The sequence below is a fragment of the Carcharhinus amblyrhynchos genome, chromosome 2, assembly GCF_965287045.1.
Source record: "Carcharhinus amblyrhynchos chromosome 2, sCarAmb.v2.hapA, whole genome shotgun sequence".
Classification (NCBI taxonomy): Eukaryota; Metazoa; Chordata; class Chondrichthyes; order Carcharhiniformes; family Carcharhinidae; genus Carcharhinus; species Carcharhinus amblyrhynchos.
The window spans coordinates 151,141,760-151,159,561 of record NC_137325.1 but is presented as its reverse complement, the minus strand read 5'-3'; the positions used below and the strand labels follow the sequence as shown (position 1 = coordinate 151,159,561).

At 46.8% G+C, this 17,802-nt stretch overlaps 1 protein-coding gene across 1 annotated transcript in view; it reads right to left on the bottom strand.

The window, feature by feature from the left end:
• LOC145359643 (microtubule-actin cross-linking factor 1, isoforms 6/7-like) overlaps positions 1 to 17,802 on the bottom strand; it is a 163,427-nt gene that overhangs the window by 83,878 nt on the left and 61,747 nt on the right. Inside the window, exons 7-8 of the mRNA XM_080214354.1 lie at positions 6,633 to 6,799; positions 1,851 to 2,013 (exon numbers count right to left, since the gene is read on the bottom strand). Of these exons, the coding sequence (XP_080070480.1) occupies positions 1,851 to 2,013; positions 6,633 to 6,799 (330 nt within the window). The remainder of the gene's footprint in view (positions 1 to 1,850; positions 2,014 to 6,632; positions 6,800 to 17,802) is intronic.

The window sequence follows — 17,802 nt, the reverse complement described above, 5'->3', positions numbered from 1 at the left end:
GGAGTGGAGGGCCTGAATGACATTATTGTTACTAGAGAGGCGGTGCTCGACAGGCTGGAGGGACTGATTGTGGACAAGACCCCAGGACCGGATGGAATGCATCCGAGGGCTCTGAAAGAAATGGCAGAGGTGATAGTGGATGCCTTGGTGATTATTTTCCAAACCTTGCTGGATTCCGGGGAAGTGCCAGAAGATTGGAAAATGGCTAATGTTACGCTGTTGTTTAAGAAGGGTGGCAGGCAAAAGGCAGGGAATTATAGGCTGGTTAGTTTAACGTCTGTTGTAGGTAACATGCTTGAATCCGTGATCAAGGAGAAAATAGCGAGGCATCTTGAGGAGAATTGTTTGATAGAGCAGACGCAGCACGGTTTCGTTAAGGGGAAGTCGTGTCTGACGAATTTATTGGAGTTCTATGAGGATGTGTCTAGGGTGGTGGATAGAGGAGAGCCGGTGGATGTGGTCTTTCTCGATTTTCAGAAGGCGTTTGATAAGGTGCCTCACAAGAGGTTATTACAGAAGGTCAGGGCGCATGGAGTTGGGGGTAGGGTGTTAGCATGGATAGAGGATTGGCTGTCAAATAGGAGGCAGAGAGTGGGGGTCAATGGGTGCTATTCGGATTGGCGGTTAGTGACTAGTGAAGTGCCCCAGGGGTTGGTGCTGGAGCCTCAGCTATTTACCATTTATATAGATGATCTGGAGGAGGGAACCGAGCGTATGGTGTCGAAATTTGCTGATGACACCAAGATTGGTGGAACGGCAAATTGTGCGGAGGGTGTGGAGAGTCTGCAGAAGGATTTAGATAGGCTGGGCGAATGGGCCAGGAACTGGCAAATGGACTTTAATGTCGGCAAATGTGAGGTTGTCCACTTTGGTAGGAATAATGGTAGGAAGGACTATTGCTTACATGGCGAAAAACTGCAGCATGCAACGGTGCAGAGGGACCTCAGGGTCCTTGTGCATGAGTCGCAAAAACCCAGCCTACAGGTGCAGCAGGTGGTCAAGAAGGCAAATGGGATGCTGGCCTTCATAGCGAGGGGGATTGAGTATAAAAGTAGGGAGGTCTTGCTGCAGCTGTATAGGGCACTGGTGAGGCCGCAGCTGGAGTACTGTGTGCAGTTTTGGTCGCCGCACTTACGCAAGGATATTTTGGCCTTGGAGGGAGTGCAGAGGAGGTTTACTAGGCTGATTCCGGAGTTGAGGGGGTTGAACTATAGGCTGAATAAACTAGGCTTGTACTCGTTAGAGTTTAGACGAATGAGGGGAGATCTCATTGAGACATATAAGATGATGAATGGGATGGATAGGATAGAGGTGGAGAGGCTCTTCCCGCTCAGAAAGGACAGTAGGACTAGGGGGCACAGCCTCAAGATAAAGGGGGGGCGGTTTAGAACGGAGTTGAGGAGGAACTTCTTCACTCAAAGGGTGGTGAATCTCTGGAATTCTCTGCCCGTTGAAGTGGTGGAGGCTACCTCGCTAAATATTTTTAAGATGCGGGTTGATGGGTTTTTGATAAGAGAGGGGATTAAGGGTTATGGGGAGAGGGCGGGAATGTGGAACTGAGCCACGACAGATCAGCCATGATGTTATTGAATGGCGGGGCAGGCTCGAAGGGCTAGATGGCCTACTCCTGCTCCTATTTCTTATGTCCTTATGTTCTTAAATTCTACACATTTCGCCCTCTCTTTTATTCTGAATAGGGATCATATTGGCTCAGAATGTAAACTCTGTTTCTCTCGGCACTGATGCTGCCGTTCCTGTTGCATTGATGGGCATTATCTGTTGTTATTTCTGAACTCACTGTCTCTGTCCCTCAATCACAAACACATGGAAATAACCAGATGGCAGCTCACTGGAGGCAAGAACGTTCTGCATAAACTTCTCTTGACTGATTTGTCCATCCTGATCCTTGTCGATACATCGGAAAATATCCACCACACGAGATTTCTTGCTGCTGATCCACTGCAGGTATCGCTTCCTCCACACGTTGAAACTGAAATTCTCAAATTCCTGCAGCTGAAATTGGTAGTAGAACAAGATGACTTTCTCACTGACTTCATTATCCCAAGTTTTATATGTAAAAATAACAGAATTGATCAAATGGAGGAAGTAGGCCATTCGGTCCCTCAGGCCTGCTCCCACATACAATATGAATATGACTGATCTGTGGCCTGAGCTTCATTTTCCCCCCACTACCCTCAACAAGTCATGCATAAATCCACTGACCCAACCCCCCATACTCCCTGGGGAAGAGAATTCTAAGGACAAACAGCCCTGTGAAAGAAGAAATTTCTCCTCATCTCTGTTGTAAATGAGAGACCTCTTGATCATTCTTAGAACGTAGAACACTACAGCACAAACAGGCCTTTCGGTCCACAATTTGCGTCGATCACATCCATACCTACCAAGCCATAGAACTATCTGTAACTCCCAATGCCATTAGATCCCATATACTCATCCAGAAGTCTTTTAAAAGACCCCAGCGAGTTCGCCTCCACCACCTCTGACGGCAGCCGATTCCACTCACTCACCACCCTCTGAGTGAAAAACTTACCCCTAACATCTCCTCTGTACTTGCTTCCCAGCACCTTAAACCTGTGTCCTCTTGTAGCGACCATTTCAGCCCTGGGAAATAGCCTCCGAGAATCCACCCTATCTATTCCTCTCAACATCTTATAAATCTCTATCAGGTCGCCTCTCAACTTTCGTCTCTCCAGGGAGAAGAGACCTAGCTCCCTCAACCTAAGGCATGCCTCCCAATCCAGGTAACATCCTTGTAAATCTCCTCTGCACCCTCTCAATAGCTTCCACATCCTTCCTGTAGTGAGGCAACCAGAACTGCACACAGTACTCCAAGTGGGGTCTGACAAGGGTCTTATAAAGTTGCAGCATTACCTCCTGACTCCTAAACTCAATCCCTCGATTAATGAAGGCCAGTACACCATATGCCTTCTTGACCACATTCTCCACCTGCGAGATCGATTTAAGAGTACTATGGACCCGGACCCCAAGATCCTTCTGCTCTTCAACCCAGCTAAGACTCCTACCCTTGATATTGTACTCCTTCATCCCATTGGTTCTGCCAAAATGGACCACGACACACTTATCCGCGTTGAAGTTCATCTGCCACTTCTCTGCCCAGTTTTGCATCCTATCTATGTCACACTGCAACTTCTGACATCCCTCCAGACTATCCACAACACCACCAACCTTCGTATCGTCGGCGAACCTACTAACCCATCCCTCCACTTCCTCATCCAGGTCATTTATGAAAATGACAAACAGCAAGGGTCCTAGAACAGATCCCTGGGGCACTCCACTGGTGACCGACCTCCATGTAGAAAAAGACCCATCCACAACCACTCTCTGCCTTCTGCAGGCAAGATGTGGATATGCCGGCGTTGGACTGGGGTAAACACAGTAAAAAGTCTGACAACACCAGGTTTAAGTCCGACCGATTTATTTGATAGTAAACTCACTAGCTTTCGGGGTTAGTCCCTTCGTCAGGTGAATGGAGAGTTCTGGCCTCAGACAGAGCATATAAAGCACAGACAGTTTACAGATTACTGATCTGTAAATTTAGATTTAGTAATCTGTAAACTGTCTGTGCTTTATATGCTCTGTCTGAGGCCAGAACTCTCCATTCACCTGACGAAGGGACTAACCCCGAAAGCTAGTGAGTTTACTATCAAATAAATCGGTTGGACTTAAACCTGGTGTTGTCAGACTTTTTACTGTGTTCTGCAGGCAAGCCAGTTCTGGATCCACAAGGCCAAAGCCCCTTGGATCCCATGCCTTCTCACCTTCTCAAGAAGTCTTGCATGGGGGACCTTATCAAATGCCTTGCTGAAGTCTATGTAAACCACATTCACCGCTCTTCCTTCGTCAATGTGTTCAGTCACATTTTCAAAGAACTCAACTAGGCTCGTAAGGCACGACCTGCCCTCGACAAAGCCCTGCTGACTATTTTTGATCATATTAGACTTCTCTAAATGCTCATAAATCCTGTCCCTCAGAATCCTCTCCATCAATTTACCAACCACTGAAGTCAGACTCACCGGTCGATAATTTCCCAGGCTATCCCTGTTCCCTTTCTTGAAAATAGGAACCACATCCACAATCCTCCAATCCTCCGGAACCTCTCCCATCTCCATCGACGATGCAAAGATCATCGCCAAGGGCTCTGCAATCACTTCCCTCACCTCCCACAGTAACCTGGGGTACATCCCATCCAGATGTGGAAGCATTGGAGAGAGCGCAGAGATTTACCAGGATGCTGCCTGGTTTGGAGGGTAGGTCTTATAAGGAAAGGTTGAGGGAGCTGGGGCTTTTCTCTTTAGAGCAGAGGAAGATGATGGGCGATTTAATAGAGGTTTATAAGATGATGAGGGGGATAGATAGAGTGGACGTTCAGAGACTATTTCCTCAGGTGGATGTAACTGTTACTAGGGGGCATAACTATAAGGTTCATGGTGGGAGATATAGGAGGGATGTCCGAGGTAGATTCTTCACTCAGAGAGTGGTTGGGGTGTGAAATACACTGCCTGCTGTGATAGTGGAGTCGGACACTTTAGGAACTTTCAAGCGGTTTTTGGATAGGCACATGGAGCACTCCAGAATGATAGGGAGTGGGATAGCTTGATCTTGGGTTTGGACATAGCTTGGCACAACATTGAGGGCCGAAGGGCCTGTACTGTGCTGTACTGTTCTATGTTCTAAGATCAGAATTTAAAAACAATTTCTGTGTGCTGAATAACTGTGATAAGGCTGTATCTGTGATGTGGAGCTGAGAGCTGTCTGTATGATTGCTGTGTGAGGAATCAGTGTTATCGCAGTCTGACAGGAGGGTGCTGCTCCACAACTTTCTCTGCGCTCCTTCAATCGATGCCTGAATCATGAATAAATGATTGGAAGCTGACCCTGATTCTCCTGTGGTTAGTTGGCCAGTTCGTCAACCACAACATAGGAAACTAACAAACTTCTCAATGCCCTGCAATGACTCTAGCTCCTCCCCCCTCCCTCCCCAAAGCTTGAAAATCCTAACCTCAAAGTGAAATAGTCTAGAGAAACTTCCTGCACATATATTGTCCCAAGATACAGGGAGTGTCCTGATGTTCTCACATACTTGGGAATTTCAGCAACAGATCTGGGATACCCAACCTATTCCCTCTTTTAGAATCAGTTTGGTTCAACAATTGATCTGGAGAAATACATCTAGACCTTTGCTAACTCATTGTCATTACAATTTGTTAATGTTCTGGCTTCCATTTTGAATAAATTCCCAAGTTTAAAGACAGCTGAAACGATGTCCACACCAACCAATCACTGACCTGCTTTTCTGAAGCACCACATTTTAATTTGGTTCCATTATTTTATTTGAATGTGATTGGTTGTTTCTGAAACCGTCCCTCCCCTCACCCCAGCCAGTCACTGCTGGTTAATCAAGAGTATTAAAGGATATGGGGTTTGGTGAGTAGAAGGAGGCACTTCCTCCCATTTTGTCTGTGCAGGCCATCAGGCTCCTATCTATTCTAAATCCTAGTTTCCAGCACTTGGTCTGTAGCCTTGTGTGTGTGGTGTTTCAAAGTCTCATCTAAATACTTGTCAAATGCTCTGAGGGTTCCTGCCTCTACCAACCTTTCAGGCAGTGAGTTCCAGATTCCCACCACTCCCTGGATGAAAAGGTTTTTCCTCAAATCCCTTCTAAATCTCCTGCCTTTTACCTTAAAACTATGCTCCCTGGTTCCTGACCCTTCTACTACAGGGAAATGCTTCATCCATCCTATATATATCTCTCATAACTTTGGACACCTCAATCAGGTTCCCCCCTCATTCTTCTTTCCTCTCAGGAAAATAACCCCAGCCTAATCAGCCTCTCTTCATAGCTGAAATGCTTCAGTCCAGGCAACATCCTGGTGAACCTCCTACATAAGAAGATAAGAACATAAGAAATAGGAGCAGGAGTCGGCCACCTAGCCCTTCGAGCCTGCCCCACCATTTGATAAGATCATGGCTGATCTGAAGTGGTTCAGTTCCACTTACCCACCTGCTCCCCATAACCCTTAATTCCCTTATTGATCAGAAATATATCTACCCATGACTTAAATATATTCAACGAGGTAGCCTCCACCACTTCAATGGGTAGAGAATTCCAGAGATTCACTACCCTCTGACAGAAGTTGTTCCTCCTCAGCTCTATTCTAAACTGACCCCTTATTTTGAGGCTGTGCCCTCTAGTTCTGGTTTCCTTTCTAAGTTTCCTTCCTAAGTTTCCTTCCTCTCTACTGTAGTCACATCTTTCCTATGTGTGTGACCAGAACTGCACGCTAATCTAGTTGTGGCCTAACCAGGGTTTTATGCAGCTCCCTGCTCTTGTATTTGATGCTTCGGCTATTAAAGGCAAATACACAATGTGTCTTCTCAACCACCTTATTTACCTGTTCTGCTGCCTTCAGGAATCTATGGACCGGGATCCCAAGGTCCCTCTGGTCCTCGGTACTTCCTAGTGTCTTAACACTCATTAAATAGCTGAATATTCTCAAGCAGATGTGCTGCATGTGATGTGTCTGTATTTGTGGATAACGTACATGTGTGAGTTCTACATTTTGGCCAGCTACAATGCAGACTGTCCTCACCTCACAAAGCATTCGGAGTTGGTTCTGCAACCGATTCTTTCTGTCCAGTGCCTGGTTCCATACCTGGTGCCACTTTCCCAGGAGGTTGGTGACCCGGGGAGTTACGGCATCTGAGGAATGAGCTTGTATAGTGAGATGGGGCTGAGACCTTGCAGAGCTAATCTTCCCTGGAATAAAACAGAATAAACAGTCAAAAAGAAGGCAGAAATAGCCCCTCACTCCCTCTCCCACTCCACCAACCACCAGAACAGCAGCAGGAATTTTACCGGCACCTGCAGAGTGCGATGAATGGAATTGTGATATCGATCCTCCTGAGTCACCACAATAGCAGCAAAACGTCGAAGGAATTCTGGGCCTGATTCAGTGCCAGAAAGCTGAGCTTCTTGTCGAGGTAGAGGGATTTAATGAGGGTCATAGGGAGTAAGAGGGTGTACAGAAATGGGACAATGCTGGAGTGAGGCATAGATTTACTGGGGCAATTCTCCCAACAAACATGTCAAGTTTGTGTAAAATCTGGAGTAAATCCTGCTATTTTTTCAGAATGCATCTCCTGCACACTGCAGAGTACACTGGCGTGCTTGACTCCAGAAACCACTGGGCAAGGCCTATTCCCACTGGAGAGACCAGCAGCATAGCACTGAGTGGGTCACGACGCATGTACCAATCTGTCAGCTCCAAGATCAGTGTAGGCACAGTGGGCCCTGTCTGCTGGCCTCCCGAGTGAAGGCCAGCTCAATCACTGGCCAGCCCTGTGACCCTGCATCATTGGCCATCCTGTCACTATCCAGTCCCCCCGCCCCCCGCCACCATCCCCCCCACCGCCCCACCCATCTCCCCAGCAACCCCCCTCACTCCCTGATCGCTGGTCTCCTGGACCTCTCTGCGCCAGCCCTGATTACTCCCCCCACACCAGACAGTACTGATCTCTCTGATACTGCCCCCCCAACGGTCCTGACCCCCATCCCGGCAGGCCCACCCCTCTCCCACCACCTGGACAGACAGCCCTGAGTCTTTTAAGACTATCAGACCACAAGATCCCTGAGGTACATCTCTGGACACAGGCCTCCAGTTTGAAAAACAACCCTTTATAAGTACCCTCTGTCTTCTGTCAAGAAGCCAATTTTGTATCCATTTAGATACCTCACCCTGTATCCCATGAGATTTAACCTGATGCAACAACCTACCATGCAGTATCTTGTCAAAGGCCTTCCTAAAGTCCATGTAGACAACATCAACCGCACTGCTCTCATCTACCTTCTTGGTTACCCCTTCAAAGAGCTCAATCAAATTTGTGAGACATAATTTTCCACTCACAAAACCATGCTGACTGTCCCTAATCAGTCCTTGCCCCCCAAAATGACTGTAGGTCCTGTCTCTCGGGGTACCTTGCAACAACTTACCCACCACCGATGTGAGGCTTATCAGCCTATAGCTCCCAGGCTCTTCCGTGCAGCCCTTCTTAAACAAAAGCATAACATTTGCCACCCTCCAATCTTCAGGTACCTCACCTGGGGCTGTCGGTGATTCAAATATCTCTGCTAGGACACCCACAATTTCCTCCTTAGCCTCCCACAGTATCCTGGGACACATTTCATCAGGTTCCAGGGATTTATCTACCTTGATGCACTTTAAGACTTCCAGCACTTCCTTCTATGTAATATGTACACTTCTCAAGACATCACTATTTATTTCCCCAAGTTACCAAACATCCATGCTTTTCTCAAGAGTGAATACTGATGAGAAATATTCATTTAGGAAGTCACCCATCTCTTGTGGACCCGCACAAGATGACCTTGTTGATCCTTAAGAGGCCCTGCTCTCTTCCTAATTATTCTTTTGCCCTTTACAAATTTGCAGATGCTCTTTGGATTCTCCTTTGCCTTATCTGCCTTATCTGTCTTATCCCCTCAATTGATAAAGTCCCCCATGCAAGGCTTATTGAGATGGTGAGGGGGCATGGGAACCAAGGGGATGTTGTTTTGTGGATTAGAAACTGGCTTCCACAGAAGGCAAAGAGTTATAGATGGGTCATATTCTGCAGGGAGGTCGGCCAACAATGGAGTACCCCAGGAACCTGTTCTGAGACCCTTACTCTTTGTGATTTTTACAAATGATCTGGATGAGGAAGTGGAGGGATGGGTTGGTAAATTTGCTGATGACACAAAGGTTGGAGGTGTTGTGGATAGTTTGGAGGGATGTCAGAAGTTGCAGCAAGGCATTGATAGGATGCAAGACTGGGCAGAGAAGTGGCAGATGGAGTTCAACCCAGATAAGTGTGAAGTGGTTAATTTTGGCAGGTCAAATAGGATGGTAGAGGAGCTCGGCCTTTTCTCCTTAGAGAGACGAAGGATGAGGGGTGACCTGATAGAGGTGTATAAGATGTTGAGAGGTATTGATCGAGTGGATAGTCAGAGATTTTTTCCCAGGGCTGAAATGGTTTCCACAAGAGGACACAGTTTAAGGTGCTGGGGAGTAGAGGAGATGTCAGGGATAAGTTTTTCCCTCAGAGTGGTGGGTGCGTGGAATCGGCTGCCAGCAACACTGGTGGAGGTGGATTCGATAGGGTCTTCTAAGAGACTTTTAGATAAGTACATGGAACTTAGTAAGATAGAGAGTTATAGGTAAGCCTAGTAATCTCTAAGGTAGGGGCATGTTCAGCACAACTTTGTGTGCCGAAGGGCCTTACTGCACTGCAGATTTTCTATGTTTCTAGGGACGTGGATGGTGCAGAGTTTGTAAGGAACATCCAGGTGGGCTTCCTGAAACAGTATGTAGAAAGTCCAACTAGGGAAGGAGACATACTGGACCTGGTATTGGGGAATGAGCCCGGCCAGATGGTCGATGTTTCAGTAGGGGAGCAGTTCAGGAACAGTGACCACAATTCAGTAAGCTTTAAGGTGCTGATGGATGAAGGTAAGTGTAGTCCTCAAGTTAAGGTGCTAAACTGGGGGAAGGCTAATTACAGCAATATTAGGCAGGAACTGAAGAATGTAGATTGGGGGCAGATGTTTGAGGGCAAGTCAACATCTGGCATGTGGAGTCTTTCAAGTGTAAATTGATATGGATTCAGGATCGGCACATTCCTGTAAAGATGAAGGATAAGTATGGCAAGTTTTGGGAACCTTGGATAAAGAGAGATATTGTGAACTGAGTCAATGAGAAAAAGGAAGCATTTGTCAAAGCTAGGAGGCTAGGAAAACACAAAGCAAGTGTGGAATACAATGAAAGTAGAAAGAAACTTAAGCAAGGAGTAAGGAAGACTAAAATGGGTCATGAAAAAGCATTGACAAGCAGGATTAAGGAAAATCCCAAGGCTTTTTATACATATATAAAGAGTAAAAGGGTAGCCAGGGAGAGGGTTGGCCCACTCAAGGACAAGGGAGGGAATCTATGGGTGGATCCAGAGGAAATGGGCGAGGTATTAAATGAGTATTTTGCGTCAGTATTCACCAAAGAGAAGGAGTTGGTGGTTGATGAGTCTGGAAAAGGATGTGTAGATAGTTTGAGTCACGTTGAAATTAAAACGGAGGAGGTATTGGGGTTCTTGATAAATATCAAGGTAGACGAGTCTCCAGGGCCTGATGGAATATACCCCAGAATACTGAGAGAGGCAAGGGAGGAAATTGCTGGGGCCTTGAGACAAATCTTTGTATCCTCACTGGCTACAGGCTACAATCCAAGAGGATTGAAGAATAGCTAATGTTGTTTCTTTGTTTAAGAAGGGTAGCGAGAATAATCCAAGTAATTACAGGCCGGTGAGCCTTACATCAGTGGTAGGGAAATTATTGGCGAGGATTCTTCGAAACAGGATTTATTTCCACTTGGAAATAAATGGATGTATCAGTGAGAGGCAACATGGTTTTGTGAAGGGGAGGTCGTGTCTCACAAACTTGATTGGATTTTTTGAGGAAGTGATGAAGATGATTGATGAGGGCAGGGCAGTGGATGTTGTCTACATGGACTTCAGTAAGGCCTTTGACATGGTCCCTGATTGCAGACTGGTGCAGAAGGTGAAATCGTATGGGATCAGAGGTGAACTGGCAAGGTGGATACAAAACTGGCTCAGTCAAAGAAGACAGAGGATAGCAGTGGAAGGGTGCATTTCTAAATGGAGGGCTGTGACAAGTGGTGTTCCTCAGGGATCAGTGCTGGGATCTTTGCTGTTTGTCATATATATAAATGATTTGGAGGAAAATGTAACTGGTTTGATTAGTAAGTTTGCGGATGACACAAAGGTTAGTGGATTTGCGAACAGCGATGAGGACCATCAAAGGAAACAGCAGGATATAGATCAGTTGGAGACTTGGGCGGAGAGTCTAATGCAGTTAGGAAATATACAGAAAATGGCAGAACCCTTAAGACCATTGATAGGCAGAGGGATCTGGGTGTACAGGTAAAGGTCACTGAAAGTAGCAATGCAGGTGGAGAAGGTAGTCAAGAAGGCATACGGCATGCTTGCCTTCATCGACCGAAGCATTGAGTTTAAAAATTGGCAAGTCATGTTGCAGCTTTATAGAAACTTAGTTAGGCCGCACTTGGAACATAGTGTTCAATACTGGTTGCCACACTACCTGAAGAATGTGGAGGCTTTGGAGAGAGTACAGAAAAGATTTACCAGGATGTTGCCTGGTATCCCATGTATTTATCCTACCAATCTTCTGGACAATAAGGGGCAATCTAGCATGGCTAATCCACTAACTACACATCTTTTGACTGCCATGGTTCAAGAAGACAGTGTTGATTTGATATTAGGGAATGAACCTGGACAAGTGTCGGATCTCTCAATGGAAGAGCATTTTGGGGATAGTGATCATAACTCTATCTCCTTTACATTAGCATTGGAGAGAGATAGGATCAGGCAAGCTAGGAAAGTGTTTATCTGGAGTAAGGGGAATTATGAAGCCATCAGGCAGGAAATTAGAGGCATAAATTGGAAGGAGGTTTTCTCGGGGAAACGTACAGAAGTAATGTGGTGGATTTTCAAGGAATGTTTGTCTGGAGTTCTGCACGACAACGTTCCGATGAGACAGGGAAGTTTTGGTAGCTTACAGGAACCATGGTGCACGAAAGTTGTAATGAATTTAGTCAAGAAGAAAAGAAGTGTACAAAAGGTTCAGGGAGCTAGGAAATGTTAGGGATCTAGACGAGTATACGACTTGTAGGAAGGAACTTAAGGAAATTAGGAGAGCCAGGAGGGGTCATGAGAAGGCCTTAGCAGGTAAGATTAAGGAAAACCCCAAGGTGTTCTACAAGTATGTGAAGAACAAAAGGATGAGATGTGAAGGAATAGGACCTATCAAATATGACAATGGGAAAGTTTATATAGAACCGGTAGAAATAGCAGAGGTGCTCAATGAATACTTCGGTATTCACGGTGGAAAAGGATCTGGGTGGTTTTAGCGCAGGTTTGCGGCGGACTGAAAAGCTTGAGCATGTTGACATTAAGAAAGAGGATGTGTTGGAGCTTTTGAAAAGCATCAAGATAGATAAGTCGCCGGGACCGGATGGGATGTACCCCAGGTTACTGTGGGAGGCGAGGGAAGAGATTGCAGAGCCTCTGGCAATGATCTTTGCATCATCAATGGAGACAGGAGAGGTTCTGGAGGATTGGAAGATTGCAGATGTGATAGTGGATGCCTTGGTGGTTATTTTCCAAACGTCGCTGGATTCCGGGGAAGTGCCGGATGATTGGAAAACGGCTAATGTTACGCCGTTGTTTAAGAAGGGTGCCAGGCAAAAGGCGGGGAATTATAGGCCGGTTAGTTTAACGTCTGTGGTAGGTAAAATGTTAGAATCTGTCATTAAGGAGGAAATTGCAAAGCATCTTGAAGGGAATTGCTTGATAGAGCAGACGCAGCACAGTTTCATTAAAGGGAAGTCGTGTCTGACAAATTTACTGGAGTTCTATGAGGATGTGTCTAGGGCGGTGGATAGAGGAGAGCCGGTGGATGTGGTCTTTCTAGATTTTCAGAAGGCGTTTGACAAAGTGCCTCACAAGAGGTTATTGCAGAAGGTCGAGGGACATGGAGTTGGGGGTAGGGTGTTAGCGTGGATAGAGGATTGGTTGTCAAATAGGAGGCAGAGAGTGGGGGTCAACGGGTGCTATTCGGATTGGCGGATGGTGACTAGTGGAGTGCCCCAGGGGTCGGTGCTGGGGCCTCAGCTTTTTACCATTTATATAGATGATCTGGAGGAGGGAACCGAGTGTAGAGTGTCGAAATTTGCTGATGACACCAAGATTGGGGGAACGGCAAATTGTGCGGAGGGTGTTGAGAGTCTGCAGAAGGATCTAGATAGGCTGGGCGAATGGGCCAGGAAATGGCAAATGGAATTTAATGTTGGCAAGTGTGAGGTGGTCCACTTTGGTAGGAAAAATGGTAGGAAGGACTATTACTTACGAGGCGAAAAACTGCAGCAGGCGACGGTGCAGAGGGACCTCGGGGTCCTTGTGCATGAGTCGCAAAAACCCAGCTTGCAGGTGCAGCAGGTGGTCAGGAAGGCGAATGGGATGCTGGCCTTCATAGCGAGGGGGATTGAATATAAAAGTAGGGAGGTCTTGCTGCAGCTGTATAGGGCATTGGTGAGGCCGCAACTGGAGTACTGTGTGCAGTTTTGGGCGCCGCACCTGCGCAAAGATATTTTGGCCTTGGAGGGAGTGCAGAGGAGGTTTACTAGGCTGATACCGGAGTTGAGGGGGTTGAGCTATGAAGAGAGGCTGAATAAACTGGGCTTGTACTCGTTAGAGTTTAGAAGAATGAGAGGAGATCTCATTGAGACGTATAAGATGATGAATGGGATGGATAGGATAGAGGTGGAAAGACTCTTCCCGCTCAAAAAAGACAATAGGACTAGGGGGCACAGCCTCAAGATAAAAGGGGGGCGGTTTAGAACGGAGTTGAGGAGGAACTTCTTCACTCAAAGGGTGGTGAATCTCTGGAATTCTCTGCCCGTTGAAGTGGTGGAGGCTGCCTCGCTAAATATTTTTAAGACGCGGGTTGATGGGTTTTTGATAGGAGAGGGGATTAAGGGTTATGGGGAGAGGGCGGGAAAGTGGAACTGAGCAGCGACAGATCAGCCATGATCTTATTGAATGGCGGGGCAGGCTCGAAGGGCTGGATGGCCTACTCCTGCTCCTATTTCTTATGTTCTTATGTTCTTATGTTCCTAGATTCAAGAAAGTGAAAAGAGCTAGCCCAGGAAATTATCGACCGGTGAGCCTAACCTGAGTGTTTGGTAAGTTAATGGAGAAGATCCTGAGAGACAAGATTTATGAACATTTGGGGAGGTATAGTTTGATCAAAACTAGAAAGGTTGGGGGGAGGGAGTCGAGATGAGGTCACTGAGAACGAGGAGGTTAGCTTCCAAGAAGAGAAGAAATGCAGACAGTATGAGAGGGAGGTTAGACGGGTGATAGAGAAGGGAAGCGCCCAGACCGAGGGTCTGAGGTGTCTATTTTAACACCAGGAGTGTAGTGAATAAAGTGGATGAGCTTAGGGTGTGGATTGCTGCTTGGGAACGTGATGTGGTGGCCATTACGGAGACTTGGATGTCTCAGGGACAGGACTGGATACTTCAGGTGCCAGGATTCAGATGTTTCAGGAAAGACAGGGAGGGAGGCAAAAGAGGTGGCGGAGTGGCACTGTTGATCAGGGATAGTGTCATGGCTGTAGAGAAGGTGGACGCCATGGAGGGACTGTCTACGGAGTCTCTATGGGTGGAAGTTAGGAACAGGAAGGGGTCGATAACTTTGCTGGGTGTTTTCTATTGGCCGCCCAATAGTGACAGGGAAGTTGAGGTGCAGATAGGGAAACAGATCCTAGAGAGATGTAATAATAACAGAGTTGTCGTGATGGGAGACTTCAATTTCCCAAACATCGACTGGAATATCCCTAGGGTAAGGTGTTTGGATGGGGAAGAGTTTGTTAGGTGTGTTCAGGAGGGTTTCCTGACACAGTACATGGATAAGCCTACGAGAGGAGAGGCTGTACTTGACCTGGTGCTGGCTAATGAACCAGGACAGGTGTCGGATCTCTCGGTGGGAGAGCATCTTGGGGATGGCGATCATAATTCTATCTCCTTCACGATAGCATTGGAAAGAGATAGGATCAGGCAGGCTAGGAAGGTGTTTGTCTGGAGTAAGGGGAAATATGATGACATCAGGCAGAAAATTGGACGAGTAAACTGGAAGCAGGTGTTCTTGGGGGAAAGTACTGAAGGAAGGTGGTGGATTTTCAATGAATGTTTGTCTGGAGCTCTGCATGACAACGTTCCGATGAGACAGGGAGGTTTTGGTAGGTCGCAGGAGCCATGGTGCACAAAGTTGTGATGAACCTAGTCAGGAAGAAAAGAAAGGCATTCAAAAGGTTCAGAGAGCTAGGAGATGTTAAGGATCTAGAGGAGTATATGGTTTGTAGAAAGAAGCTTAAAAAGGAAATTAGGAGAGCCAGAGGGGTCATGAGAAGGCCTTGGCAGGTAAGATTAAGGAGAATCCCAAGGCCTTCTACAAATATGTGAAGAGTGAAAGGATGAGAAGTGAAGGGATTGGACCTATAAAAGGTGAAGGGGGAAAAGTCTGTGTGGAACCCGAAGAAAACCACATTATAAGAAGGATGTGGAGGCATTGGAAAGGGTGCAGAGGAGGTTTACCAGGATGTTGCCTGGTATGGTGGGAAGGTCTTATGAGGAAAGGCTGAGGGACTTGAGGTTATTTTCGTTAGAAAGAAGAAAGTTAAGAGGTGACCTAATTGAGGCATACAAGATGATCAGCGGGTTAGACAGGGTGGATAGTGAGAGCCTTTTTCCTCGCATGGTGATGGCTAACACGAGGGGACATAGCTTTAAATTAAGGAGTGGCAATTATAGGACGGATGTCAGAGGTAGGTTCTTTACTCAGAGGGTAGTAAGGGCGTGGAATGCCCTGCCTGCAGCAGTTGTGGACTCGCCAACTTTAAGGGCGTTCAAATGGTCAGTGGATAGGCATATGGATAACATTGGAATAGTTTAGGTTAGAGGGTCATTAGATTGGTTCCACTGGTCAGCGCAACATCGAGGGCCGAAGGGCCTGTACTATGCTGTAATGTTCTATGTTCTATGTTCTAAATGGCAGAGGTGCTTAATGAGTACTTTGCCTTGGTATTCACAGTGGAAAATTATCTGGGAGGTCGTACTGCAGGTCTGCAGTGGACTGAAAAGATTGAGTATGTGGACATTAAGAAAGAGGATGTATTGGAACTTTTAAATTCTATCAAGATAGATAACTTGCCGGGACCGGATGGGATGCACCCCAGGTTACTGTGAGAGGTGAGGGAAGTGATTGCAGAGCCCCTGGCGATGATCTTTGCGTCGTCGATGGAGACAGGAGAGGTTCCGGAGGATTGGAGGATTGTGGGGGTGGTTCCTATTTTGAAGAAGGGGAACAGGGATAGCCTGGGAAATTACCGACCGGTGAGTCTGCCCTCAGTGGTTGGTAAGTTCATGGAGAGGATCCTGAGGAACAGGATTTATGAGCATTTAGAGAAGTTTAGTAAGATCAGAAATAGTCAGCATGACTTTGTCAAGGGCAGGTCGTGCCTTACGAGCCTAGTTGAGTTCTTTGAAAATGTGACTGAACACATTGACGAAGGAAGAGTGGTGGATGTGGTTTACATGGACTTCAGCAAGGCTTTTGATAAGGTCCCCCACGCAAGACTTCTTGAGAAAGTGAGAGGGTATGGGATCCAAGGGGCTGTTGCCTCGTGGATCCAGAACTGGCTTGCCTGCAGAAGGCAGAGAGTGGTTGTGGATGGGTCTTTTTCTGCATGGAGGTCGGTCACCAGGGGAGTGCCCCAGGGATCTGTTCTAAGACCCTTGCTGTTTGTCACTTTCATAAATGACCTGGATGGTGGTGTTCTGGATAGTCTGGAGGGATGTCAGGAGTTGCAGCGAGACATAGATAGGATGCATGACTGGGCAGAGAAGTGGCAGATGGACTTCAACGCGGATAAATGTGTAATGGTCCATTCTGGCAGGTCCAATGGGATGAAGGAGTACAATATCGAGGGTAGGACTCTTAGCAGTGTGGAGGATCAGGACCTTGGGGTCCGGGTGCATAGTACTCTTAAATCGGCCTCGCAGGTGGAGGATGTGGTCAAGAAGGCGTATGGTGTGCTAGCCTTCATTAATCGAGGGATTGAGTTTAGGAGTCAGGAGGTAATGCTGCAACTTTATAAGACCCTTGTCAGACCCCAAAGAACAAAGAACAAAAACAGCCTGGGAAATAGGCCCTTCGGCCCAACGAGCCCGCGCCGCCATTTTAACATTACCAGTCCCACCCTCCACCCATGACCCTTATCTATTGTTTTATGGCAATCCACATCGAGGGAAACTAATTTAGGGACAATTTATTACTTCCAATCAGCCTAATAGCACATCTTTGGGGTGTGGGAGGAAACCGGAGCACCCGGAGAAAACCCACGCAAGCACAGGGAGAATGCGCAAACTCCCACAGACACTGGCCCAAATCCATGTGTCTGCACAGCAAACAGTGATAGTCACTGAGCTGTCGTGTTGCCCAGCATCTGGTCCAGTTTAAGCACACACTAACGACATGAAGCACTAGGCCAATCTCGAACATTCAAGGGCAGCCCAAGTACGACCCATCGCGTGTATGCCCCTCGTTGGTCAACAAGGCGGACCGACTTAAAACCTGTGAATTAAAAGAGAAAAAACATTATTATCATTACCATATTCTTTTACATTTCCAGGGATGTCCCAATGCCAATGAACCTTATTTAAAACAATCTCCTATATCCTCCCACCCCAACCCACTCATGTGCCTGTCTAAGTTACTCTTAAACAACTCCACCATCTGCCTCCACCACCTTACTTGGCAGAGCATTCCATACCCCCACTACCCTCTGTGTGAAAAACCTCCCTCTAATATCTGTGCTATACCTCTCCCCCCTCACCTTAAGCCCATGGCCCCTCGTACTGTGTGTCTCTAACACAGGAAATAGCTTACCTCTGTTTACTCTATCTATACCCTTCATAATCTTATATACCTCTATTAGATCCCCCTCAGTTGACATCTTTCAAAGGAAAACAGCCCCAAGTTGTTCAATCTTTCCTCATAACCCAGTCCTTCCATACCAGGCAACATCCTGGTAAACCTCCTCTGCACTCTCTCCAGAGT